This window comes from Bolinopsis microptera, chromosome 2, assembly GCF_026151205.1.
Source record: "Bolinopsis microptera isolate Bmic1 chromosome 2, MBARI_Bmic_1.0, whole genome shotgun sequence".
Lineage (NCBI taxonomy): Eukaryota > Metazoa > Ctenophora > Tentaculata > Lobata > Bolinopsidae > Bolinopsis > Bolinopsis microptera.
The window spans coordinates 13,811,540-13,838,479 of record NC_087073.1 but is presented as its reverse complement, the minus strand read 5'-3'; the positions used below and the strand labels follow the sequence as shown (position 1 = coordinate 13,838,479).

Genomic DNA, 26,940 nt, shown 5'->3' with positions numbered 1-26,940 from the left:
ATTACTCCGAGAACCCGAACAGTATACAACTGAACCGTTAATTCTCAAAATATCGATGACGAAAAGTGAAAAACAAGTTCGTGGACACATCTACATCGACCCCAACTAACACAATATGAACAGTTGCAATATGTAAAAGTGTCTAACTATCTCCAATAGTCAGAAGTCTCCCACTGCCTCCAAGAGAGCAAGAGTCCCACTGTCTCCAATATTTCCAGTGTATCGTAGTGTATAGTTTGCTAGTGTCTCCAGACTCCAATTGTCTCCTAGTGTATTCAAGTGTTTTCTAGTGTCTTCTACGTCTAGGTGACCGTGATCTCCGTTTGTCTCCTCCTTTTCCTCCTCCCCCTCCTCCTCCTCCTCCTCCTCCTTTGATGTGTCGCCCCTTACCAAAGTGTTCTAGTCCCAGTCTACTCCGTATCTCTTTTGAGCAGGCTTTGACGTGAAGAAAGTTGCAGTAACCCCCTCTAGTACACTCAGATGTTTCATGCTGTCGGCAGCATGCTTCTCTGAGAACAGACCAATATTGGTATTAAAATAACAGTTGTTAAAGGCCAAACCGAATATTTCTAATCTTGATTATGGCCAAAGTAGATTTAATCGGAAAAAGTCAAGAAAACCCCACAACTAAGCAACAGAAACCCTATAAATTGGAGCTCTGAGTGAAAACAGTGTTTGTTTACCTGAAGTCTGTGACAGGTGAAAGCTCAGCGTATATGGGGGCCCCACTGAACCATCTGTTATTGAGATCTGTAACACACTTAGAAGCGTCGTCCTCTGACTTGAACATCACGTAGATATTACCTAAGAGTTACAGGTAGTAACTAGTAGCTCATCATACCAAATTCTTAAATCCGGAAATCTACCAATGCATTTTAAATAACATTTGCGGTATCCAAGATCTTATAGCTGCAGGGTAAAATCCCCCGATCTAAGCATCGACCCAACTTCGCATTTTAATGATCTCATCAACTAAATATGTCGATAAAGTCGAAAAGCAAAGATTTTACCTATAAGATGATCCCCCAGGTTTTCACAGACGTTAAGCTCCTCGATGGGCCCATATTTATCAGTCAACTCCACGTAAACATCTTCAAAGAACTCGTCAAAGTGCTCCTGCAGAAACTCCTGAGAATACAGGAAGTTTAATCATTCGTATTTATTTGCACTTCCAAAAAATATAATACCAAGGTGATAAAAAATCCCAAAATTTTATTTTTTCTTTGTCAAAAAAAGGCTAAGGACGATATTTGTATAACTTTGAATCCTGCTGCGAAGTAATATGAAACTAAACTATACCTCAGTGAAGCCCCCGTTGTTCTTTAGTTCGGGGTTTAGAGAGAAGTTAGCAGGACAGTGGTACATGTGGTTTAGGAGTACTGTCTGACTGTATGTTGGTCTGTTGTGCTGTCTGGAACACCTGGGGGAGATAATCTGTCACAACTTATCTGTCCCAACACAAGAAGAACTTAGATGTGTTTTCTGTAAGAAGTTGATATTTTATAAATAAAACATGAAAGAGAAACAATAAGAAAGTAACTAGAAAAGTGTAACTATTGTTAAAGCTCACCTCTCTCCATGCGTACAAGCTCCAGTCTTGAAGTAGAAGGGGCAGTTTACCCTGTCCTTTTCTGTGCCGAAAATGGAGGCCAAAAACTCTGCCATGACTGGGAATGAAAACAATTTAACATCTTAAAATTGTATCTTTATTGTTTGAGAACCTAACACAAAATCAAGCTGACTTTGTAAGACGTTAATCAAGGTGTTGAAATTGCAGAGACCAGTAAAAATGCGTAATATTTGATATCAAGTATATACATCCAATAATCGAAATTTAAATAAGAAACAAAACGACGACAAAATATTTACTAAATGCACTGTCGTGCACATGTCACATGTCATCAACTGAACGGTCTTAAAGAAAATAAAGAAAGCAGAGCTTATAATGCAAACTTTAGTACCCTTTTGATCTGTTATTTTGAAATATTCTGACAGAAACTGTATCGTATTAACATTTAATCAGAACTGATACCCCGTATGAGGGGATAATAAACCAAGAATTACCAAACATTGGGTTCAGGGTTGCCCCTCCTACATTCATGTAGCAGTGAGACCATGATACAAATTACAACACAACACTTTAAGAGCCCCACAATCTAACATGTGTGAGATATACTCCTCCTTCTCGCTAGATAATATCCTGGTGGGTATCTTGTTAAGGGGAGAGAGGAGTTTGGCGAGGAGTACAGAGTCTTGCTGCACTACTTTTGATATTTCTTTGCAGTAGTACTCCTGTGCGTGGGACACAAACGTGTGGTATGTATTGCTGAAAATATTAATTATTTAATAGTACTTTTAATCGTTTTAAAAAGTAGGTCATGGAACAACGGAACAGAACGGAATTTTATAAACTCTTCTTATTGTAGGAAAACACAATAAAACTAGAAATCACAGTACCAGTAATCCTAGCTACTAGGCTGTAGTTAGTTTAACTAACAATAGAATTACCTGTAATCCTGGCTCTCCAACACATCTATAGTAACGAGTATGACCTCCTTAAGCTGGGTATCCATAATATCATCCCCCAGATCTACCCTACACAACCTCACAAGATCCATCTGCTGCCTGACACTAACATTATCCAGCAGCACTCTCACATCACCAAAGTTAACACTGCTGTCCAACCCAAAGTCACTAAACACTCTATCCACCTCCCCCTCACATATCTTCAGAATCTTAGGCACAGAATGTTCTAGAAGCAGGGCTATTTTAGAAAGGTAGGATTTGGTGGTGATGTTAACTGATGCACTGTCAGAACCATCTGATATGGACTGGAGGATCTTAGCTTTAACCACTGTTAACTGTACTGATAGGAACACACAGAGCAGAGTTGAGGAGTAGAGAGAGAGGAGGAGTTTAGTGAGAACCTGTTTTCTCAGCAGCTCCCATCCTTCTACTTTGGATACTGAGCCGTCCTTGAGATTGCGCAGTGTCACGTCTGTTTCGCACAGTTCTGATATTCTTTGATGTAGCTTTCCGAAGTAACTGAAACAATAGACGGTGTTAATTATTATATAAAACCTGCTACAAATATATGAACCATCGTTCAACATGTAATTAAATAGGTAAAGATTGATAATACATTCAGTGCTTAGCTTTGATGAAGGTTAAAATACTGTTAACATTCTCAAACAAACCCAATAAGAGTAGTGTTCATGTTGTGGTAGTGTTGTAAATAATGCTGTTCTGTATGAGAATTCCTTAGTAACTGTTCCATATGCTCCTGTTGCCATGACAACAGTTTCTGTTTGCACGCGTAACCCACAGCAACTACACCGGTGGTAACCGCACCCCCTGTTAACAACCCTTTTTTGTAGCGGTTTATAGTTCTCTTACACCAATCTAACATTGCTTAATGTGGGATGGATTGTTATTAGAGGAATAAACGTTGCTTCTCAAGGGAAGGTCACGTTCATTCTCTTAAAAACGGAATCAACATTCTCTTTAGCTAAAAACAGTAAGCGTAAATCTGTAAAAATATACTAATTGTTAAGACGCTTAAACAATAAACATCCATTGAAATACCCAAATAAATCCCAATGATAGACCAACAATTAAAAAGAAAAAATCGTTATAAAACACATAAAAATCATCAACACAATCAATATATTCACATTAAAAGGATCAAGAATCTGAAAAATATATCCCTCTGAAAGTTCTGGTTGTCATTTGCTTTTCCTCGCGCAGAACAACACTTTTTACAAAATTGCCCCTGTTTTCTCTGCCACCCCATTTTCTCTGCCACTCCATTATCTCTACTACACTATAAAGTTACTAACAAATCAACCTGGTCCATGTTTGTCAAGGTAGATTTTAAATTGTTCTATTTCATTATCAAACAGCTGATCTATAAGCTTCTTCTCTTCGTCCATACTCCTCATAAACTCGTCCCAATCAGTATCTTGGCCCGGAGAAGGGGGTCGGGAGTAAGGTGTGTTAGAGTCCATCATTGCGTCTATACGGTCCGGCAGGATTAGGTCACACAACTGAGAGAGTCAGAGTGTTGTTATTTTCGTGCAATTTTATTAAGTTTTGTTTTATGAGTCTCTCGAGACGAAATGCTGATTTTCCTGATTTGACAAGGAAAGGACGATCTACATTAGCAACCAGCTTGGTAACAAATCCCCTAACCCCCCCCCCCCCCTCCCCATCCCGGCCCATATCTCACCTCAGTAAGATGTAGAACCTGTCTGTCAAGCAGGTTGAGTTTAGAGTCAGCAGTAGCAGCAGCTGCTGGAAGTGTCTCTCCACAGTGCTTCTCAATCATCTGCTGGCATTCTGCCAACTTTACTCCCTCACTTCCTTTTCTCTTGTTCTGGAACTCCTCTATAAAGTAACGTGCTTCTCCTGGATCATTAAACTTGTTTAAACAGGTTTCTTGTACTCATGATAATCATAATAATCATATTAATGAGATAAAACAGTCAGGCTTATTAAAGTTGCACTTTTGCGATAGGAAATTAGTTTTGATGGCTAATAGTCAAATAAGTCTTATCAAGTATTGTCGTACCTTGAATGATAGCTCTATGATCAAACAGCCGGCTAAAAGAGGCTAAGCCAGCTTTGAGAGCCCCTACTCCCCCATCATCCTTTGACATACTGCAAAAACAGTACAATTGAAATGATATTAGTACTATCAATAACCTTCTTTGGGAACCTACAAAAGTCAAACATAGTTGTCGTACTACGAAGTTATTACTTATATCATCTTCTTGAATGAATCACTATGAAGATATAATTGGAGCAAGTCAGCAAGTGATTAGAGATTATATCGGCTTGGAATGCAATATTTATTAACGATGAATATCTGTGTTTACATACACATCTTACAACAAATATCATAATACTAAACATGAGCAATACTGAAATAAATACATTGAAAAAATTAAAACGTCATTTCATCGAATCCAAGTTTTTATTAACAGAGTTTATTACAGAGTCTAGATACAGACTGTCATTTTCGTTCCTCTTATTGCTAGGTTTAATCTTCATTTCAAACCCTGGGCCGTACTCTGTGAAGTGTTTATGCTCGGGGACTTCTTCATCGGATACGTTAACTTTTAACAAATCGGCTGAAAACGATATATTAGCCCGGGACACCATCATTATATTAATAAATTTCCAAATTTGCAAACGTAAGAAAATACACATAAAATACACATTTTCTGGTAGAATGTGATTCAACAAAGCAAGTTAAATGTTAGTTACTATTAGTAAAGATTCAGTACCTGTAATTTTGGTCCAAGTTCTGGCTACATTGGGATGATTGTACCCGCCCCCTCCCAATAAAAGGGTTGGTCGGTTGTATGAGACTACTCTTGAGACTACTGCAGATAATCCACTCGGTGTATAGTTAAATGCCTGAAATGGTCATAATTCTAGTTATCAAGTTAGGACCATTCAATTGTAAAGGTAGGATCACAGACAACTTTTAATATCGTGAAATGACCTAAAATTCGAAATAAAACAGTAAAAATGAGCAGTTTAACAATGATAACCTGGTGAGGATCTCCAGCAACTCCGTCAGCACCACACTGGCACACTATAGCATCTGGTTTAAACCGCTCTACTACTGCGTCTAATGTACCTTCAATCACCTGACAACATGTTGCAATGACAAAGAGAAATTTACAATGCTGAATTTCCATGATACGTTTCCTACTTTTGTTAATTAAAACAAAGTCACAAGACAGAAAGAGAATCCCACCCGTTGAAGTGTCGCATCAGTTGCTCCGTCTTTAAGAGGAATATTGACGGAGTAGCCCAATCCTCTTCCTTCCCCCACAGACTCCTGTCCACCAGTTCCCGGATAAAAACCACTCTCGTATTTGTGTATAGAGTACGTAAATACAGCTGATGTTTGGTAAAATGCAGTCTCGACACCATTTCCGTGGTGTAAATCCACATCTATGTATAATATCCTATGGATACAATCAAGGCATTAGCATATCAAAATCAGCGCAAATACACAAAACCCAATGAATGTGACATTGTGCACGATTGTCCACTTTACAGTTTGATAAATTTGTAAGTTCGTTAGTAAATTGGAAGCAAGTCAGCCAAGTGATGTAAATTCGTACTCACCTTGGAATAATATTTATTAACCGTGAATTGCTGTTTAAACACAATCTTACAAATCAAATAGCACTGGCTTAATCTGGTATAATACATTGAAAAATAAAACGTCTCATAATCCAAGTTTATAACAATTATAAGGTCTAGATACAGATGTATTTCGTTATCTTATTCATTTAATCTTCCATGCAAACTCTAATATTGTAAGTGTTATGTTCGCGACTTCTCATGATACGTACTTAACAAATCGGCTTCGCAGAAACGTATGCGGACACAATCTTATATAATAGAATTTTCCTAAATTTGACAACAGAAACCTTAAAATAAATTTATCTGTAACATGTTTCACACAAAGAAGTTAACTATTACTTTAAATATACCTGTCCAATTTCTGTCAGTCGGGTAATTGAATTGTACCCGACACTCCAAAAAGGTTCGTATAACTACTCTTGGAAATGCGATAAGTCAACTCTGATAGAAATGCTGATTCATAATTTGAATCAATTAGCACCATTCATTTTGCAACTCAATTAAGTCATGATCACAAGAAACCTTTAATTCGTGAAATGACTATAAATTCGAATATAACTGTAGAAATGACTTTAACCAGATAACTGGTTGAGATCTCAGCAACTCCGTCGACTGATGGCAATATACTTTCAAGGTATAACAACCTCTCTACTAGAGTGACTCCATGACCTGTCAATACCTGAACATGTTGCAATGAACAAAGTAAATTTATAATCTGAATTTCATGATACGTTTATACTTTTGTTAATTAAACAAGTCACAAGAAGAAAGGAATCTACCGTTGAATAGTGATCATTAGCTCCTCATTTAGAGGATTTCTGCGGAGTAGCAATTCCTCTTCCTTCCCCAAACTCTGTCCACAGATTCGGATAAAACACTCTGTATGGTTAGAGTACGTAAATACGCGATTTGGTAATAATCAGTCTCGACAACAATTTTCGTGTGTAAAATCACATTATGTATAAACTATGGATACAATCAAGGCATAGAATATCAAAATCAGCGCAAATACACAAAACAATGAAATGTGAATTGTACGATTGTCCACTTTAATTGATAAATTTGTAAGTTCGTATAAAAAATGTCTGGATATGAAGTAGCCAAATGACAAGGTGTAATTCCGTTACTACCTGAAAGTAGTTCCTACTGCGATGATACTAAACTACAATCGTTACTATACAAAACCTCGGTTTATCAGATTGTCCAGTATGCAGAGCCAAACAGTTATAAACAACTAAGAATGTAACTCGGTTGTTGGTTATCATATCCAATAGTCGTCAAGCAAAACATTTTAATAATTTATAATGTCAGTGTTCGACTTATTAATCGTAGCAACATAACTCGAGTGCAGACCACAGAACGCGTTCAACGAATGGTACTTAAATCACGAATTTGTATTCGCGCGTCACGATTTGCAACGAAGCTTTCAAACTGATATTATTCAGTGATAATCCATAAATTGAACATGGGTCATTCGCAGTATTGGCGATTTGGTAGTGCTGGCAAGCTCAGTTCGTTTCTAGATGGTAGCGTAGCTAGGCCTAGAGCCATCAAGTCGTTAAATTACCATGATGACAGAAATGAACGAAAATGAACATTCTTCTCAAGTCTCAGCAATGTTAATGGTCGGATTTTACATGCTAGGACCACCAATACAAGTTGAATATGATGTCTACCGTTTGAGTGGTCATTGTTTTCTGTAACGTCATTTGGGACAGGGGCATCGACAATTGTGTATGTTAATCGGTGCCCAATTCGTTTCTAAGTGGATGATAGGAGAAATAGGCCTAAACTTCATAAACTCATGAATAAATTACCGATGGATTCATGTAGATGAACGAATTATTGACAAATGAATTTTCCTAAAATGTCCAGAGAACGGTTTAATGGGTGGGAAGTAGTTTATTGTCTTAGGACCTCAACCAGTTTGTAATCCTTGCATGTCTAGAACTGATGTTAGGAATGTTCCAAATGTTCATTTTGCACAGAAATCTTCGAGAATCAATTTTTGGAAATGGAACCGAGTATTGCTGGTAGTGCTGGGAAGCTCAATTCGGTTTCTAGATGATATAGTTTAAAAGTGGTCGATGTTTATACTCTCCTTAGACCATCACCAGTTGTTGGACTCATGGTGTTATGATACTGATGTTCATGGTTCCAATGTTCAATTTGTGGCACATTTTCTTCCTATGATCCGATTTCGTTGGAACGGGACAAATCCGCAAGATGGCTGTATTTAAGTGCGGGAACTCGGATCTCCATTCGGTTTTCTAGTGTATAGGTAAACCTAGGCTAGGACCATCAATACTTAAATAACATTACCAGTGCTTCTGATAACGAAATGACAATGATATTGTCTAAAAGTCAGACAGGTTAAAATGTCGAATACGTTTATATTAAGTCTAGACCGTAACAAGTTTGGATACTGCATGTTAGACGATTACTGTTCCAAAATTTCATTTTGACTAATCCTCTGACATCGATTTTTGGACTGGCACATCGAAGTATTGCGTATTTAGTGCTGGGGAAGCTCAATCGTTTTCTAGATGGATAAGTAAAACTAGGTTTAAGAGCATCCAAAACTAAAATAAATTCCGGTTCATAGAATGAACTGTAAATGATACCAAATTAAATTTCCTAAAGCTCAGAATGGTAAAAATATGGTGCAAGATCATATTTCTCCACATGTCTTAAATTGCTCAGAATATGTACAATTAGACAGTACCTCCAAGACAGGTCAATTATTATTGCAATATTTTGGTTTTAAATAATCCCCAATTATTGATATAAATGTTTGAATCATACCATTTATTGTTCGTTGAGGGCATAGTTGCGGGTAAGGTGTATGAGCGAGGTCAGGTTGCTGGTGAAGGTTGTTCGTAGTAGGTGTGGGTGAGTTTCTCACGGATGAAGGCTGTGTGAAGTGTGGTTAGTGAGCTAACAGCCGGCTTCTTTGATGGTAGTACAAGGTACTCATCAATTTGTAAGGATTCATTCGTCCTGTTGTTGTTGGAGTTATACAGAGAGGGAAAATGTTTGTATACTTATTACATTTATCTTTTATTCATTATAAGCTTGCTAAGTATAATCCTATTGTGATGACTATTTACCTATACATCCGGATACATGCCAAATAGATCGCAACTGTACCTGATACACCTTATTCAAATCTCACATTCTTTTAATTTGCTTCCAATCTATTACGAGTATGTATAAAATGATACTGATTTGATCTAATATAGGGTTACATTGTGTACGTCTGACGTGTTTACGGAATCGCTGCTGCCAGAACCGTTACGAGGGGTGCGAATACGAACTTTAACAGTACGTAAATGAATAGTCTGTTGTTGGCTTATGCTCTTTCGTAACTCTTTGGAATTGCTCAGATGCGGTTTAATTGGTCGAAAGTGTTGTATGCTAACATGATTGACTTTTGAACTTGGTAACATCGTCTGACATGCAGTGATCCACAATGGTTTGAGTGCCTAGACCATATAAACTACTTCGTACCAACTTTGGAAATTTGAGAATTTTAGGACCAATCATTTTCGTCTTTTCGTCACCATGAACCATGGTAATTATTTGACTTTTGATGGCTCTTAGGCCTAGTTTTTACCTATATTCATCTTGGAGGAAACCGAATTGAGGCTTCCCAGCACTTAAATACACGCCAATACTTCGACGTGCCCATGTTCCAAAATCTGGATTCTCAGGAGGATTATTGTGCCAAAATTGGAACATTTTGGAACATTGGTAACATCGGTTCTAGACATGCAGTGATTCCCAACTTGGTTTGAGTGGTCCTAGGACTAATATTAACACTTTCCGACCAATTTTAAACCGTTCTGAGCATTTTTAGGACAATATCATTTTTGTTCATTTTCGTTCATTCCATGAACCTGGGTAATGTTATTTGAGTTTTGATGGTTCTTAGGCCTAGTTTTTACCTATATCCATCTTAGAAAACCGAATTGAGGCTTCCCAGCACTTAAATACAGCCAATACTTCGATGTGCCCATGTTCCAAAAATCTGGATTCTCAGGAGGATTATTGTGACAAAATTGGAACATTTTGGAACATTGGTAACATCGGTTCTAGACATGCAGTGATTCCCAAACTTGGTTTGAGTAGTCCTAGGACTAATATAAACACTTTCCGACCAATTTTAAACCGTTCTGAGCATTTTTAGGACAATATTCATTTTTGTTCATTTTCGTTCATTCCATGAACCTGGGTAATGTTATTTGAGTTTTGATGGCTCTTAGGCCTAGTTTTTACCTATATCCATCTTAGAAAACCGAATTGAGGCTTCCCAGCACTTAAATACAGCCAATACTTCGATGTGCCCATGTTCCAAAAATCTGGATTCTCAGGAGGATTATTGTGCCAAAATTGGAACATTTTGGAAAATTGGTAACATCGGTTCTAGACATGCAGTGATTCCCAAACTTGGTTTGAGTGGTCCTAGGACTAATATAAACACTTTCCGACCAATTTTAAACCGTTCTGAGCATTTTTAGGACAATATTCATTTTTGTTCATTTTCGTTCATTCCATGAACCTGGGTAATGTTATTTGAGTTTTGATGGCTCTTAGGCCTAGTTTTTACCTATATCCATCTTAGAAAACCGAATTGAGGCTTCCCAGCACTTAAATACAGCCAATACTTCGATGTGCCCATGTTCCAAAAATCTGGATTCTCAGGAAGATTATTGTGCCAAAATTGGAACATTTTGGAACATTGGTAACATCAGTTCTAGACATGCAGTGATTCCAAAACTTGGTTTGAGTGGTCCTAGGACTAATATAAACACTTTCCGACCAATTTTAAACCGTTCTGAGCATTTTTAAGATAATATTCATTTTTGTTCATTTTCGTTCATTCCATGAACCTGGGTAATGTTATTTGAGTTTTGATGGCTCTTAGGCCTAGTTTTTACCTATATCCATCTTAGAAAACCGAATTGAGGCTTCCCAGCACTTAAATACAGCCAATACTTCGATGTGCCCATGTTCCAAAAATCTGGATTCTCAGGAGGATTATTGTGCCAAAATTGGAACATTTTGGAACATTGGTAACATCGGTTCTAGACATGCAGTGATTCCCAAACTTGGTTTGAGTGGTCCTAGGACTAATATAAACACTTTCCGACCAATTTTAAACCATTCTGAGCATTTTTAGGACAATATTCATTTTTGTTCATTTTCGTTCATTCCATGAACCTGGGTAATGTTATGCTACTTTCGATGGCCCCTAGACCTAGCTTGCAAATATATCCATCATTTACAATTATTTTTGGCACTATTTAGAGCTCATTAGGGCAAATAAATGCATGGCACACTTTTGGCACAATTTTGGCACATGTTCCAAAAATGTTCCAAAAATCTGGATTCATCAACTCTATTATTTAACCACGTTACACACGAATAGAATAACCACTTACTTTAAAATAACCTTGCCCCAATTCGTCTGCAGCAGTAATTGAAGCTCCACCGATAGCACAAACCGTTCTAAACATCTTGGGAAATGGTGGACAGTCAAACTCTGAACGAAAGTGATCTTTGGAACAAATTATCCCCGATTCATTTTGGCCAAAACTCCAATTAAGTCACTTTACTAAGTTAAGGCCCTTTAATTGTTGAAATTATAAATTGAATATTCTGTAGGGTTGACTTACCCAGCCCAAACTGTTTTAATCTCTGTTCATCTTCTGATTGATGGGAGTAACTTTCCAAGGTATCAACATACTCTTTAGAGTGAAACTCCATGAGCTGGAGCCTGGAAATATGGTAAAACAAAGTTAATATTTATTATTATTGAAGAACAGTGTGGATATTTATAAGTTAAGTAAGCAAAAGAGATAGAGACTCTACATTATAATAAGCTAGGATTTACCCACAAATGTCGTTAGGTTCAACAATCTCCATTTTGTCTGTTAGAAGAAAAGATTCTATCAGCTGGGAAACAAGCTCTGCTCGTCCACTAATCTTTGGCATCAGAGATGTGAGCTGAATCAAATCTTCTGATGAGATAAAGCCCACCACCATCGCTTTTGAAAACTAATTTAGAAATATTGATTATCAGTATAATATTTTAGTTAAGAAATAACTTGATATGTAATAAGTTTGAATATTTGTGGAGGAAATGATGCTTTTTATTTAGCGAAAGAGTCGCTTTTGACTGCAGAGTATTACAATTTTAAGAAGAAGAAAAAATTTCTCAGTTTTGATCTACAATGAGTGAAATGTAGTAAAATAATAGTTTGGACAATAAATATAAGTCAATCAAACAACTTAATCATAAAACTAGCGTGTATTCGTGTATTATCTTAATAAATATAACTGATCCTGAAATTACTTCAAATCTGAAAGATCTTAATTTCTTGATTGTCAGTACAACATCATTTTGTGAAAACCATTTGTTTTTCATAAATTGCATCGCAGGCCAAAATTTCAGTTATGAAAGGTAAAATAACCTGAAACGCTGAAGTTCTTAAATTTGATTTTCAATAAATATAAAAATATCATGAATTAAAATTCTACTTCAATCGCTAAAAACATCTGGCAAGCTTCCCTCTGAATCAGACTGCTGTTTTTGACTTACAATAGCGGGCTTACTTAAACTCATAGAGCTGACACAGTCACTGTTTGAAAAATCTGTCGGCAGAATAGTCAACACGGTTTGATGTGAGTCACTTTCACTAATTTCAACATTAACTGAAACCACCTTCTCGCTATCAATCTCTGGGCTGTCCTGAACTATCTTCACTGATTTTACAGGACTCATCCCAAGCTTAACTTTGGAATCCTCTGGAACTTTAGCAACTGCTTGCTGAATACCTTTGAGAATATTCGAGAATAACGAAGGTTTAGCGGGGGCAGGTGGTGAAACAACTGGGTCTTCTTGAGTGAGTTGTTCTTCTACGATATCACGATCTGTTATCTCATCGTCTGTGTCTAAGTTTTTAAGGGTTGTATCTGATCTGTCAGCTGAAACATTCAGATCAGCTTCTTTGGATTGGTCTAACTTTGGTTCCGTTGCTTCTTTGCGCTTTTTCTGCTGCATCAAATCGTACTGAAGTTCGAAAATATTCTTGCGTTTTTGGCTCTGTGATTTCGGGGTTTCGGTTTCTGACATTTTAGCAGGAACTTCTATGGTTTTATTTTCTAAAGCTGGGACTGTAGCGGTCAAAGCTTCACAATTCTCACAAACAAAACTGCCAGATTCGTAGGTTCCACTTGTACAATGCAAATGAAAGTGCTTTTTACAGAAATCGCAGAACAATTTCTGAGAGCAATCCTGTTTTGAGCATGTGCTACAATGCGTTTCATGAGATTTACGAAAAGAGTCGATAGCGACAACACTTTCCACTACTTGTTTCTTGGGAGATTCGTGTGATGTCACTGGTTGGGGCTTCTCTTTAGCAACCTGATCGCTTTTAAAGTGATCAGGTTTCTTCACGGACCTACCATATTTAGTCGATTTTACCTCCACCCCATTCTTATCTTTATCCTTCACTGTAGCTGTGTTACTTTTTCTGTTTTCCTTTTCACTTACAGCATCACCTGTACTTCCAACTTTAGAATTAGTGCAGTCTGTACAAAACCAAGCCCATCTCTTGCTAACTTTGGGGTTCCTGGTAAGAGGAGGATCAAGACAACCAAAGTGGAACCAATTGTGACACTCGTCACAATCCACCATGGTCTCTGGGGCTTGGCCATGTTTACAGGTGTGGCAAAACTTCAGACCCATCTTTTTCTTGATGACGTTTGCTTTGATTCGAATGTTCTGCTTTTGCATTAAACTATCAGGGATGTCATACTCAGTAGGCTCAACTAAAGATAAGAATTTCCAGATTGCAACAGCTTGCTTACGAATCTTTTCATACTTCTTAGATATTTTAGGCACCTGCATCTGCAGATCATGAATCTCAGCTTGCAGCTTCTGCTCTTCTTCCCTCAGATTCATTAGATTCTTGTAATGGTAGTTTGACCTAGCAGCTGTTTCCCTCAGCTGTTTCTGCCTTGTCTCATATTGCTTAGCAAATCCGCTAGATATGTCTGGCTTTATCAGTTTAATAGGTTTGTCAGAATAATCATTATCCTCAACAATTGTGACATGAGTGTTCAGACCAAACAGTTCAGCTTTCTTAGTTAGTTTTGAAAAAGCAGAAACTGATCCAAAAAGGGCTCGAGGATGTCTCTCAGTCATGATGGCTGGTACGATTGTTCCTTTTCTACTCACTAGATATTCTCTTCTTTTTTGCTCGAGTATTTGACTTGACTGCTCGTCAAGCTGATCATTTGATGCTGCGTTCAAATGCTCCATCAACAATCTGTAAGCTTTCTTTTTAGGTCTAGCAAGGTCTTTGTCAACATGAACTTTGCAGTGAGTAAAGAAGGGATTAGTTTTAACATCCTCGTTGGTATTTTCCATCAAATAGCCCAATTTCTGGGCACATGTTATGTGAAAATTTGACTTGCATAATCCAGCATCACATTCGACAACAAGTCCAGAATAAGCAAACCGCTCATCTTCACACAAATCACATTTTTTGTAACCAAATTTAGAGGGTGGGATATCCGTTGTGATAATAGGTTCCAACAGAGTAGTATCCCCAAAGCCTATACCTTCAGAGTACAAAGCACACACCATATGAGCCCATTTACCAGAATCAGTACATTTCATAACACCTTCTTTGTTAGGGCACAGTTCACATTCGTGACTAGCATCAGCCACACAGGGCTCACAGAACCAAGTCATGTCCAGCTCGTCATTTTCAGGATCAGTTGGGGGAGCACCGTAGCACCCCTCGTGGACTGTTATACCACACTTGTCACATTCCAGTATGTTATCTTCCTCTGTTCCGGTTAAACATACACAGCAGATGCTGATTTCAAGAGCTTCCGAGTGAGAGAGAGTCGAAGACTTTTGAGTTGTCTCTTTTGGTTTTTTGGGCTTTGATTTGTTCTGGTTTATCTCACTTTCTTTGATCAGTGGAACATTGCTCAAATCTACGTCTTCTTCGCCTTCTTCTTGGCTGATCTGTTCTGTGATATCCTCTTGTTTAGCTTGCCATTCTTCATCCTCCGAACTTGATCCACTAGACATATCTTTTGCTTTTTCTGAAATCTCATTTTTATACTGGATGACTTTGATTTGTCTTTTTCCTGCTCCTCTTGGAATGAACAAAAAAGGCATTTCATCCTTAGTAATCTTAATTGGTTCAGCTTTCTCCTCTTCTTCTTCCTGACTCTTCATCCCAATATCATTACCCTGGTTTGTCACTCCATCATCATCCTCATGTGGTTCATCCTCAGTGTTACTTTCATCACCACTTCCTTCAGCTTCACTGTCAATATCACTATCATTGCTTTCCCCTCCTCCTACTGCATTCTTCTGTTCTTCTCCTTCAGCATTCCAATCTCGATCCTCATCATCTTCAGAACTATCATCACTGTCAACGAATTTAACAACCTTACTTTTGTCTTGTACAGGCCTGATGGTCCGCTTTGGTCGTCTCTTCAACGCTGGTAGATCTAGGTCTTCGTTCTCCGCAATATCATCAGCTGTACTGACGAGATTATCTTCTTGGTCACTAATCTCTTTCCGCTCATCAACATGGTGAACAATTTCCTCTTGCTCATCAACATGATCACTAATATCTTCATGCTCATCAACATGATCACCAACTTCTTCTTGCTCATCAACATGAAGATTAATCTCTTCATGCTCACCAACATGATAAACTACTTCTTTCTGCCCATTAACTTGATCAACTACTTCTTCCTTTACATCCTCAATTTCTTCATTTCCATCAGACGACGATGATGATTTTGCGTACCCTACAATGTTGTTCATCACAGAGCACTCACTATTATTGACTAGGCCGAGTCCGTTACTCTCATAATTCTTCTCCATACTGAAAAAGTTATCGTTTACAATCATATCAATAACTAATGACTATGTATAATGTATATGCCTAATGAGTAATGACAATTAGGTATATCATTTAATCGACCCAAGGCCAATTAAAGCAAATTTGTATAGTTTTAACTAATCTTTGATAAATAAGATACCGTATTATATATAAAATTATAAACCGTATCGATAATAACGGAAACTCGAATTTGCTATCACCGTTTATGTTCACCGCATTAAATTTGCATTTTGCATGTATGAGATCATTAAAACCTTAAAACTGAAAATGACACAGAAAGAGTGAGGACAGTAAAACTTGAAACTTCAACTGTAACATGTTATGATAAGAATACAACATTCATCAAGGAGTTTTAATAAATTAGTCAGTAAAAGTGATGAACTTGATTGAGTTTGTAGCGTATATATGACGCTTTGCCCTTGTCAGAGGGTCTATCATTATGAGTTTAGATTGAAATTGGCTAATCTCCTCTGAATTGAATACAAATAACACACGTTATTGCCGACGTTTCGCCCCCATGGCTTCTTCAAGGCGGAACAAAAACTTTGTTACATAGTGACCTCAAATTATTTGTTATATAGTAGTGTTGAAAGTATTAAAAAGTTTTGAAAGTTTTAATACTTTCAACACTACTATATAACAAATAATTTGAGGTCACTATGTAACAAAGTTTTTGTTCCGCCTTGAAGAAGCCATGGGGGCGAAACGTCGGCAATAACGTGTGTTATTTGTATTCAATTCAGAGGAGATTAGCCAATTTCAATCTAAACTCATAAAAGTGATGAACAATAAAAACCTGGTTTGCATCATGGTAGATACTGAAAACTGAAAAGCATTCTTACCTACTCTAAAATAAAAAATAAATCCCATGAAGCGTTTAAAAATCTATTCAGCATCCTTGCCCTTCTTATACTTAAAAGATTTCAAGGGATCAGCTTTCCTTTTTGAAGCCTGACCTTTATAATTTCCGATCCTTTTCTTATTACTAAAGTCGACTTCCCTCTTCTTCTTGCTTTTATTCTGTCTGATACTTCCTTTTAAAGCAGAAGGTACCAGATAATCGGGAACTGTTGAGAGATGCTCCTTGACTTCACGAGGCTTCAACACTTTGTCATGCCTCAAAACCTCCAAATCTTTGGGGTTCTCTGTAAAGAACGTCTTCAGCTTCTCTGAGTTCATTATTTCATGTTTAATTTCCTTACGTCTTGTCTCCTGGATACCAAACTTTGTGACAGCGCTGTAAGCGTCTTTACATCGATATCTGAACCCTTCAATTGACGTCATGTTAAAATTGTAAGGCTTAAACTCTTCATTTTGGTCTGAACTTTTCTTTAAAAACTTTTTCAGTTCCTCAAACTTCCCAGAATTTTGGGGTGTTAAGAAAGTTAAGCTTGTTCCAGTGTTAAATGCTCGAGCTGTTCTCCCAACACGATGCACATACTGCTCGGGAGTTGGAGGAAAATCAAAGTTTATCACGTTGTCTACGCACTGAAAATCTATGCCACGAGCAACATTTTGGTCTTTGTTCTGTGCATCATCACTTGTTACTATCGTATCGTAAATACCTGCGTAAAAAAAGGTTTATATTATGAAAGTAATCTGTAAACAAAATTTTGTCAACGGATTGTAGGTATTAAATTTCCAGCGCTACACTTTCACAAAAATAAATCTGAGCACCATGTTTCTTAATGTCTAAGAAAGTTACTATATGTTTTAAAAACGAGAAAAAAAATCATCATCGACAACGGGTGTTTTAATGTAGATGAACGATAAATACCCTCTATAGTAAATAAAAATTACCCCGATTGAATTGATCCACAGCGTGAGCTAAACAGTTGGCCGGCAGTTCAAAGTTCAGAACACAGGACGATATTGAAAACTGCTCCAGGAATAGCTTCACTTGATAGCACCTGTTAGAGATTACTGTTAAGCCTTGAAGGGCACAATCCAGTCAGGTACAACTTTGTATGTATTCTGCATTTATTTTCATTCAATCAATAAGCTTTTTGAAATAAGCTTTTTGTCAATTTATTTGTTTATAACATAAGTGATCAGTAACGAACCTGTTTGTATCTGAGACAAATATAATGGATTTTCCTCTGATAAGGTTGAGTTTAAGAAGGGTGTACAGCAGCAGAAACTTATCATCATTATTACACTTTATTGCGTACTGGTCCAACTTGTTCTCCTGTCAATCATATTTTATAACAAAACTTAACCAGCTCAGATTTTATGAAACATTCCCAATTTTTGTCCGGAATAAAATATGAACTTTCTACAGTATAATTATTACCTTGGAAATATAAAATAGACGTAAAATATCTGAAAGCCTTACAAACCTGAGGACCTGTAGCAGTAACATCAAGGGTAACAGGATCATTAAGATGTAGACAAAGTGACTTTACTTCCACAGACATGGTGGCTGACATCAGAATGGTCTGTTTAACTGAAGGGAAGCTCTGCCTAAGTTCAGATATATCTCCTGAGAACCCATAAGAAAACTGAAGATCAGCCTCGTCAAGAATAAGTAGAGACAAGGCTGCTAGGGAGAGGGAGGCATTCTTTACAGCAGACAGGACACTAGACGGCGTACCAACCAAAATATGAGGGTCTTGTAGTAGTACTGTCTTCATTGAGTCTGCATTCGAGCAATGTGACAGGTTTACCTGTTATGATAATAATAGAATTACCTAAAAATCAATAAATTTGAAATGTTGAAAGTGGATATCATATCCAGTTACGGGGGGGGGGGGGGGGGGGGGGGGACCATACACTTAGTGCCGGACGTCATGTTGGTGGGTGGGTCATTTTTTCTCCCAAAAACACAGTTAGTACATGGTACTAACTGGTGGGTCTACTGCCCATTTTCCAGAAAAACAGTTAGTACATGGTACTAAAGGGGGTGTCTAACCCCAAAAAAAACCATTTTACTTCAAATTTCAATTTTGGGAGTGGGTTTTGAAGTCCTTTAAAGTTTAAATGAGCTCTTTAAAAAAAAGCAATTTCTGGGTGGGTATCTTAATCTATATACCAAAAAACAGTTAGTACCACGATTTTTCGACAGTTAGTACCGCAAAAGGCGGCAAAAGGGGTGGGTGTCTTACGTATTATCCAAAAAAACAGTAAGACACCCACCCCCCCCCCCCCCCCCCCCCCGAGTTACGTACAACCTACAATTACAAGTGGGTACTGTAAGTAAGTTTGGTGTATATAACTTACTTACAGTACCCACTTTTGTGTATATAACTTCATCCTGACTGCACAAACATTTATCACTACATAAGTTTGGATTCAAAATTATGATCTAGCAACGAAAACAATAAATATATATAATATAATCAATACAATTACCACAGAAATGAGAGAGGCCCACTTAGTAAGAGATCTGATAACTTTAGTGGTTTGAGTTGCAAGTGTCTTTGTTGGAACAAGGATTACAACTGACAGAGGAACTGGTGTGGGCTGTTTCAACAGAAGTTGGAGCGCACTTAATGCATAAGCTCCTGTTTTGCCTGTGGGGTCATTATTCGAAATTATAAATTATTCCGGATTCCCTCAATTAAGCAATTCTAGTGAATGACTCATCATTTTCTAGAAGTTAAAGTACAAATTCCTTTGACTTTATCTAATTTCATCAGTGGATCGTTTCATCCATGAGTGGAACATTCAAAGCAACATCTATTACATTTCAAACATTTTATGATCTGGATTCTGATGGGGAAAGCTAGTTCAAAGCACCCTGCGACTCCGTTAATCTATTAGTATAACTTATGTCTTATATCTATTTACCTAGTACTATCAAAGCTACTGTATCTGATTATTATTATGTACAGTAGGCACTTCCTTCATTGAACGTTAAAACTTACCAGAGCCAGTTTTTGATTGGCAAATGATATCTTTTCCTTCCATTGAAAGAGGAACTGCTGCAGCTTGAACTAAAGTTGGCTTTGGCCAGTGAACTTTTGCAACTGCTTTATTTAACCTATCATCTAAATTCAGATCTTTGAATGATTTTATCTTCCTTGCTATGGATATAATGCTTGGCAACTCAGTGTCAGCCAAATCTTTGTCTGCCGATTCTTCGTCTGCCAAGGTTTTGTCTGCCAACTTTGTGTCCGGCAACTCTTTGTCTGCTGACTCTTTGGCTGGCAACTCTATGTCTGCTGACTCTTCATCTGGCAACTCTTCGTCTATCAATTCTTTGGCTGGCAACTCTTCGTCCATCAACTCTTTGGCTGGCAACTCTTCGTCCATCAACTCTTTGTCTGCTGACTCTTTGGCTGGCATCTCTTTCTCCAGCAACTGTTCTACTTTCAGCATCCTACATGAAATGTTAGAAAATTAAAAAACATTCATACAAAGAATTCATTATGACTAATGAAATGGAGATTTGTATATTGTTGTTTCCCTTGGAGGCATAAGTGTGTACCATCCCACTTGAGGTGGCAGGAGGTCTTCAAATTTTGTATCCGATTTTTAAGATTTTGGACCTGGAAAAATCGCCAACAAACCAGGTCCAAGATTGTCAAAATCGATGGGTTCAAAAGCAGCTGATAGTTATCACTCCCATCTAATAGAAACAACTAAAAAGTCGACTTCCAGGAAATTTTCGTGAAGACCCCCATGCCCCCTTAATATTTATTAATTGTGACCTATTCAATTTTAAATCAATTTTATAGGTTCCTGAACTGTTCAATACTAGGAACCAGTGAGGGATTCAGAGAGTAGCATTAGAAAAAGAATTAGAATCAAATTTACACAGTAATACAATAAGAATACAAATTAATTTAAAAAGCTCCAATCTGCTGTGCAGGACATTCAAATCAGTAAAAAACTGTTAATAGAGTGCGGAGTGCCCTTCAAAACACATATATTAAGGAAGTGAGTTAGAGTGAGTTAGAGTGAGTTGTAACATGAAACTGTGGGTATGAAGGTAACTATTAAAATATTACGTAAATACTCAATTTTTAACTAAATTTTTAGAACTACAGAACCATTTTAGAATGACATCAGGTCAGTCATGGTGAACGGTTAGAATAAGAGACCTACAGTTTTATACAAAGTTTAAATAGAATAGAGGTTTTAAATAAAATAGGGTCGTGACCCAGAAATAAAAAAGAAAAAAACATAATACAAAACAGGTTACACACAATATTTGAAATGCTGTATATATTTTTACATCATAAAAAATCTTCTTAAAAGTGTTAAATAGTGTCACATATTATAATAATTAATTGAATTTTCAAATAAAATAAATACATTTAAGTAAACAGTTCCATCAAATTTAATAATTGTAAATAATAATAATAATAATCATAAAAGTAAGCTAGTGCAATCTTGATTCCAGACCAAGCGACAGTATTCTAGCCTGCTTCTTGTTTTGAATGGGGCGAACATCAGAAAAGATGATCTATCACTGAAGACACAGAAAATCGTGAATCACTGAAGACACCTAAATTTCTAAGACACTGAATCCCCAGATCTCCAACCACTTAAATATGTCTCCTAGGGTATTCCTAATAATATGTAGTAATAACATCAACCCCAGCAGCAGCTTCAAACAAAGTTCATAAATTCAGCTAATAATGTCCCAATCACCGATCCTACCTGACCAAGTATTCTTATACTCATGCTTGTAACCAGAATTTAACAATTTAAATTGTTTAATATTTTCCACGTGCTTAGAACATGGGTACTGGAAGAGTAAACAGTCGTCCTGGTAAAGGTAGAGCAGGCCGTCCAACTGCTCCGTTGACAATGTGGAGAAGTAGCTGTAGAAAATTTTCATGTCTAGGACAGGGGTCTGGTTTGTGGCCCATCTCTCAATATTTGTCTAGAGAGATTATTGGGTCAATTTATTCTCTTATTAATTGTTATGTGGGAAATAGATCTGAGCCGGAAATGAATCCGTTTAGTTCCAAATTCTAATTTGTTTACTTACGAGGAGTCTTAGGTTGCTGGTTAGGTTGAACATATTTTTAAGATCACAGTCAAACGTTTCCGCTTTAAGCAGGAATTCGTACCTGAAATGTTTAACACTTTAGAAAATCAGAAGAGGACTTACAAAAAGACGATAATGTTAGAAAATCTGGTATGAAATGATGTAATAAAAAAATCGTTTTGCTTACTTAGTAGAACCACACGGACCACATCTCTGACTAGCTGGGATGAGGTGAACATTTGCCCAACCGGCTATCGTTGCGTCCACAATCTCCTTAAATGTGGGATATGGTGGATATAAATATGGGTTGTCTTCTTGTGGTTTCCTCTGAGCTGTACCCTCGGTCATTGCTTCCGCGAAGTGAACCGCCTGGAACGCACTTATCTTCCTCTCAATGTTTGTATGCCATCTTATTGGTCGGTAATGAAACATGAAGTCCACGTAAATTTCTCTATATGCTGGGTGGCTTAACAGCTCTACTTTGTTTCTGTAGAGGGAGAGTAGTCTTCTGAATGGATCTCGAACTACCAAGAATCTTTTCTCTTCTTTAGGCGGAGGATTCTGAAGAGAACTAATTAGCGTGCTACTTAAATTATGATATTGCAATGTCATTGTAGGCTATGACATACATTATTACTTGTAGTATTCACAGCACCAAACTTCCCGTACCCGCTAACCTTTTCTTTGAAGTCCTTTAGTTCTCTGAAGCCTCCTTTGAAACCCTTCTCTTTAACACGTTTGTCTTGACATGTTTCATTATCAAAATAGTCGCTGCAGAAATGTGCAAACACGTTTGAGGACGCTGCCTTGTAAACTGGACACCATCCCAACAAAGATTTACTGAAAATAGAAATCGTAATGAAGTTTACATGAAAATTTCACACTGAACTCCTAGAACCCGAAAACCTTTCAAAATTTTGACGTAAATTAAGAAATTATAAATTAACACCTGTAAAATTTAAATAATGATAATATCCCCAAACGTTGATTATTGCAAAACCCATCATCTCAGAATTTTCGTCCATTGTGTCAAGATATATATTAAATATCCATGTTGTAAGTTGTAATATGATATACTTACGGAAAGTAAAACATCTCCTTAATGTTAGAAAGATTCGATCTAACACTGTCAGTGAGCTTGTTGCGACATTGTGACTGTATCCAAGCCAACCTTTGCTTGTTTATTCCCGCAAACTCTCTGAATAAAAAGGTGGTCTTATATGAAATATAATGCTCAGCTGCTCGTCTGCAGTTCAGCACTTTCTATATCATATAATAGGAAGGTCAAAATTTCTCACATTGTGTTAGGGCACAATCCGCCTGTTTGACTATTGTTCTTAGTTTGGGGTAGCTGCGGTAATCCTCGGATAGTTTCGAGATATTGACTGCTACCATTCAATATCTTGGCTTTCGTAGCAGAAGGTTCTTGATCCTCATTATCATGTATAACAGCAGCGTTCTGGGATAAATGTCAATGATGAAATATATTTAAAATGATAAGAGTCAAATGGGGAAATAATAGACTTAGATTTAAAGCAATATATGTTCACAAAATAAATTATTTGCAACATTTAATATGCTTAAACATTCTTATACTAAGAGATATAATTTAAGTCTTCAAATCAATTAATTGGTATAACCTTTCTTTTCTAAATCTCAAAAAAGTGTAATTGCTGCTCTGTTGTGGTGCACACGAAAGCGCATTATAGCAAGAGTGCCCCTTTGCCCTATCCATCTGCAGTATAACTGGTATGCAAAAATTATCCTAATTTGCTTTTCTTTGTGAAGATTCCAAATATTGATGTATTAAATTAGCATAAAATTGTTTGTTTTACTGATAACTTTGTTTAACAGAACAGTACAAAATACATAAAGTTGCAAATTCTGCAACCCGAAAAGCGATTAAAAGTCAGTTGAAGCAATATTTAGTTGATCTTTGAAAGTCTTATATCAGAGTTACAATAACTGATAGTAAGCGAGGTACACACATGCTGTTTCATTGACCCTTACCTTGAATGGTATGTTTACTTTAGAAGACCCAAGAGAAAAACATATGAACCCGAATACTAGCAAGAAAGAGATTGCACTTCCATAGTAGAAGAAGTTGTTAAATCTTGTCATTAACAACTAAAATAAATATATCATTGCTAGGATTTGAAGGGATTCTTGTGCAAAATGCAAATTAAACGTCAGTAGATCAGTATCAGCCAAACAGCCAAACATATCACAGTAAAACCCCAATTTGCTACACCCTGATTTATCTCAAGCCCTGATTTACCGCATGTAATTCCTTTTCCCCGATTTTTTCTTCAAAATTTGTCAAACATTTATTTCCGACAATTTAAGATTTTTAAAGAGAAAAGAGAGATTTTATACAAGCAAATAAAGATATTAAGTTTGATAAAGTTATCAAACAGCTAATAGATGTTGTAAAATTCTGTCATTATCATTTATCATGATATTGTATAGATTGAATTCATGACATTTGATACCTTATAGTAATGCTTGTATCAAGGCAAGCTTGTAAACTTGTGTCAAGGTGAGCTTGTGTTCATTACTGCGTCTGAATCACGTAACAATGTTCTTGTATAATATAAGGCCTTAGTTGCTGTGATGTTTGGCAGTATTTTCCTATGACAGGGCACGATTGAGTTTGAGAAGGATTAGCCACAGGAGAAATGTGATCTGATTTGAGCATTACAATATTGTTATGCATAGGCATCAACAAATTTATCTGATTTCTGTTGTTAAATTACTGAGTGTGTTTGCAAGACTTTCAAAAATATCGCTTGTATGGATTTTGGACCTTATCCACCCATTTTTCACCAATTTAGGACCTTAAAACAAAGATTTACCACACGTTTTCTCGTTCCCCAAAGTCCACAATAAATCAGGGTTTTACTGTATCGAACTAGTGAACTTGAATTTTGTTTATTTGAAAATTCAATTAATTATTATAATAACTAGAATTGAATTTTTGAATAAAAAAGATGTATGATCAAGCATTTTCAGCCATGCAAAATTACACTGACATTATTTTGAAATAAAATTGATCAAAACGATGGTATCGTTCCAATCATGCATGTGCACTGTACAGTGCATGCAGGACTGCAAAGTTATGAACCTTAACAGAGCACTTTGAGCAGTTCTTCAACTTGCAACCATTTTATTGTGAGAAGTGCAATCGGCCATCGATATCACATTGAAATCCTGGATATGTGCAGGGTAGGGGAGACGTTAATTTGCACTGACCGCAGTGCTACCTTTATTGCGTACAGGTACAGTTACACCTTATTTGAAATACTGTATAATTACATGACAGACAAGAAATCTTCTTAAGTGTAAAACATGATAATCAGAGTAGAAACATTGCATCAAATTTCATAATTGTAAGCCCTTTTGCAATATTATTCACAATGAAATCTTTTTGGGCTAGTAAAAAGCATCATTGTCTAAATAAAACTAAATGGATAAATAAATAATTTTTCCAAAAACAAATTTGACACAGCAGAGGATAATGGTTTTTAATAACTAATAGTGATTCAAAAATTTTCGATAACAAAAACAAAAAAATTTTAAAATAGAAATAAATAATTATAATAAAATTTGGTAGCTTAAGCACAAACTCTAAGCCCAGTGGATAAACCACAAAACTTATGCTCTATTGTGTGAAACAAAGAAACTAGATCAAGATAACTATCAAGGAGTGTATGCATAGGACATAAAAAGTTTTGGAACGAAGATGACATGCTTATGAAGCGAGCTAACAGTCTAATTGCTAATAAGTTCAAAAAGATCATGACATTAGGTTGCATCCTAAACAGTTTAAGCAAATAACATAAAGTTATACTGTCAATTAATCACTCATGCCGTAACTTTTCTTAAACAGGTGAGTTTTTAATAATGTTTTGAACAGATCAACATCAGAGCAAGTCTTAATTTCAATTGGTAGTTGGTTCCAGATTTTCGGAGCAACAGTCTAAAACGCTCTTGGGTGCGATCTTGTAGATCCAACAGGTAGGTGTAAGGAGGAGGTTCTTCTGCTACTCGAACTAACAAATGTTACTAGATCACACAGATATGCAGGAGCAACACCATTGACTGCTTTGAAAATCAGTAAACATAACTTAAACTCAATCCTCTCCTTCACCTTGAGCCAATGAGCCAATACATTTAACAATTTCAAATGTCTCTTTCCAACAATCAATCCCATTATTTAAGGTTCAATGTAAAACCATTTTTTACTTGGGTTTGCGCTTCTTTAAAGTAACATTTATAGATAGACGATAGTGCTCAGAAATAAGAAAAAAAACATAATACAAAACAGGTACACAATATTTGAAATACTGTGTATGACAGACATCATAACAAATCTTAAATTAACACTCTTATAAGCGTTCAATATGATGATCAAAGTAAAAATATTTCATCAAATTTCATATTAATTGTAAGCCTTTTATTTAATTTTTTTTGCCAGTAAAAAAGATCATAAACTAAATGAAATTAAATGGATAAATTAATGATTTAAAAAAAAAACAAAACTGATACAGCAGAAGATAATAGTTGTATTAACACAAAAATATATTTTTTTAAATAACTAAGTGATTTAAAGTATATATTCTCTAAATTTTCGATAGTAAAACAATTTAAAATCGATATAAATTTAACAATTTTAAATGTCACTTCCCAACAATTAATTAAGGTTCAATGTAAATCCATTTCTTAAGCTTGGGTTTCCACTTCTTTAAAGTAACATGCTGCCCTTTCCAACTATTTTCATCGCTACTAAACATTTCCTTTTTATCATACCACTGCAGAATTACCACTAATCCCAGACATATCCACACTGATATGCTCAGTCTGATTCCTACAGAGACCTGCATTAGCACACTG

General features: G+C 36.5%; 3 protein-coding genes and 2 long non-coding RNA genes across 8 annotated transcripts; all 5 read right to left on the bottom strand.

Annotated features, from left to right (window-relative positions):
• Window positions 1–4,849: 4,849 nt before the first annotated feature.
• LOC134811904 (uncharacterized) lies at window positions 4,850–5,977 on the bottom strand. The gene is made up of 4 exons (XR_010159869.1): window positions 5,768–5,977; window positions 5,559–5,657; window positions 5,289–5,421; window positions 4,850–5,132 (listed from the first exon to the last, which is right to left on the bottom strand). It is a non-coding gene; the product is annotated as an uncharacterized LOC134811904 (long non-coding RNA).
• Window positions 5,978–11,625: 5,648 nt separating this feature from the next.
• Window positions 11,626–12,221, bottom strand: LOC134826638 (uncharacterized). The gene is made up of 3 exons (XR_010161729.1): window positions 12,062–12,221; window positions 11,844–11,944; window positions 11,626–11,710 (listed from the first exon to the last, which is right to left on the bottom strand). It is a non-coding gene; the product is annotated as an uncharacterized LOC134826638 (long non-coding RNA).
• Window positions 12,222–12,392: 171 nt separating this feature from the next.
• On the bottom strand, window positions 12,393–16,684 carry LOC134826553 (PHD finger protein 14-like). The gene is made up of 2 exons (XM_063838952.1): window positions 16,667–16,684; window positions 12,393–16,088 (listed from the first exon to the last, which is right to left on the bottom strand). Exon 2 carries the CDS (start codon window positions 16,085–16,087, stop codon window positions 12,710–12,712), a length of 3,378 nt encoding a protein of 1,125 aa, XP_063695022.1. The 5' UTR covers window position 16,088; window positions 16,667–16,684; the 3' UTR covers window positions 12,393–12,709.
• Window positions 16,685–16,892: 208 nt separating this feature from the next.
• On the bottom strand, window positions 16,893–20,430 carry LOC134826608 (probable ATP-dependent RNA helicase DDX56). Its single transcript, XM_063839059.1, has 6 exons — window positions 19,973–20,430; window positions 19,458–19,618; window positions 18,446–18,772; window positions 18,170–18,294; window positions 17,907–18,016; window positions 16,893–17,671 (listed from the first exon to the last, which is right to left on the bottom strand). Exons 1-6 carry the CDS (start codon window positions 20,424–20,426, stop codon window positions 16,992–16,994), a joined length of 1,857 nt encoding a protein of 618 aa, XP_063695129.1. The 5' UTR covers window positions 20,427–20,430; the 3' UTR covers window positions 16,893–16,991.
• Window positions 20,431–20,836: 406 nt separating this feature from the next.
• Window positions 20,837–25,330, bottom strand: LOC134826602 (carbohydrate sulfotransferase 11-like). 4 transcript variants are annotated; one of them, XM_063839044.1, is made up of 8 exons: window positions 25,172–25,259; window positions 24,058–24,174; window positions 23,346–23,506; window positions 23,129–23,245; window positions 22,725–22,887; window positions 22,235–22,608; window positions 22,048–22,129; window positions 21,588–21,939 (listed from the first exon to the last, which is right to left on the bottom strand). In XM_063839044.1, the coding sequence occupies exons 2-8, from the start codon at window positions 24,166–24,168 to the stop codon at window positions 21,682–21,684; spliced, it is 1,266 nt and encodes a 421-aa protein (XP_063695114.1). In that variant the 5' UTR covers window positions 24,169–24,174; window positions 25,172–25,259; the 3' UTR covers window positions 21,588–21,681. The 4 variants fall into 4 exon arrangements, with proteins under 4 accessions (XP_063695116.1, XP_063695113.1, XP_063695115.1 ...); XM_063839046.1 differs by lacking the exon at window positions 24,058–24,174 and having other exon boundaries at window positions 20,837–21,939; window positions 25,172–25,330; XM_063839043.1 differs by lacking the exon at window positions 25,172–25,259 and having other exon boundaries at window positions 20,837–21,939; window positions 24,058–24,190.
• Window positions 25,331–26,940: the final 1,610 nt, after the last annotated feature.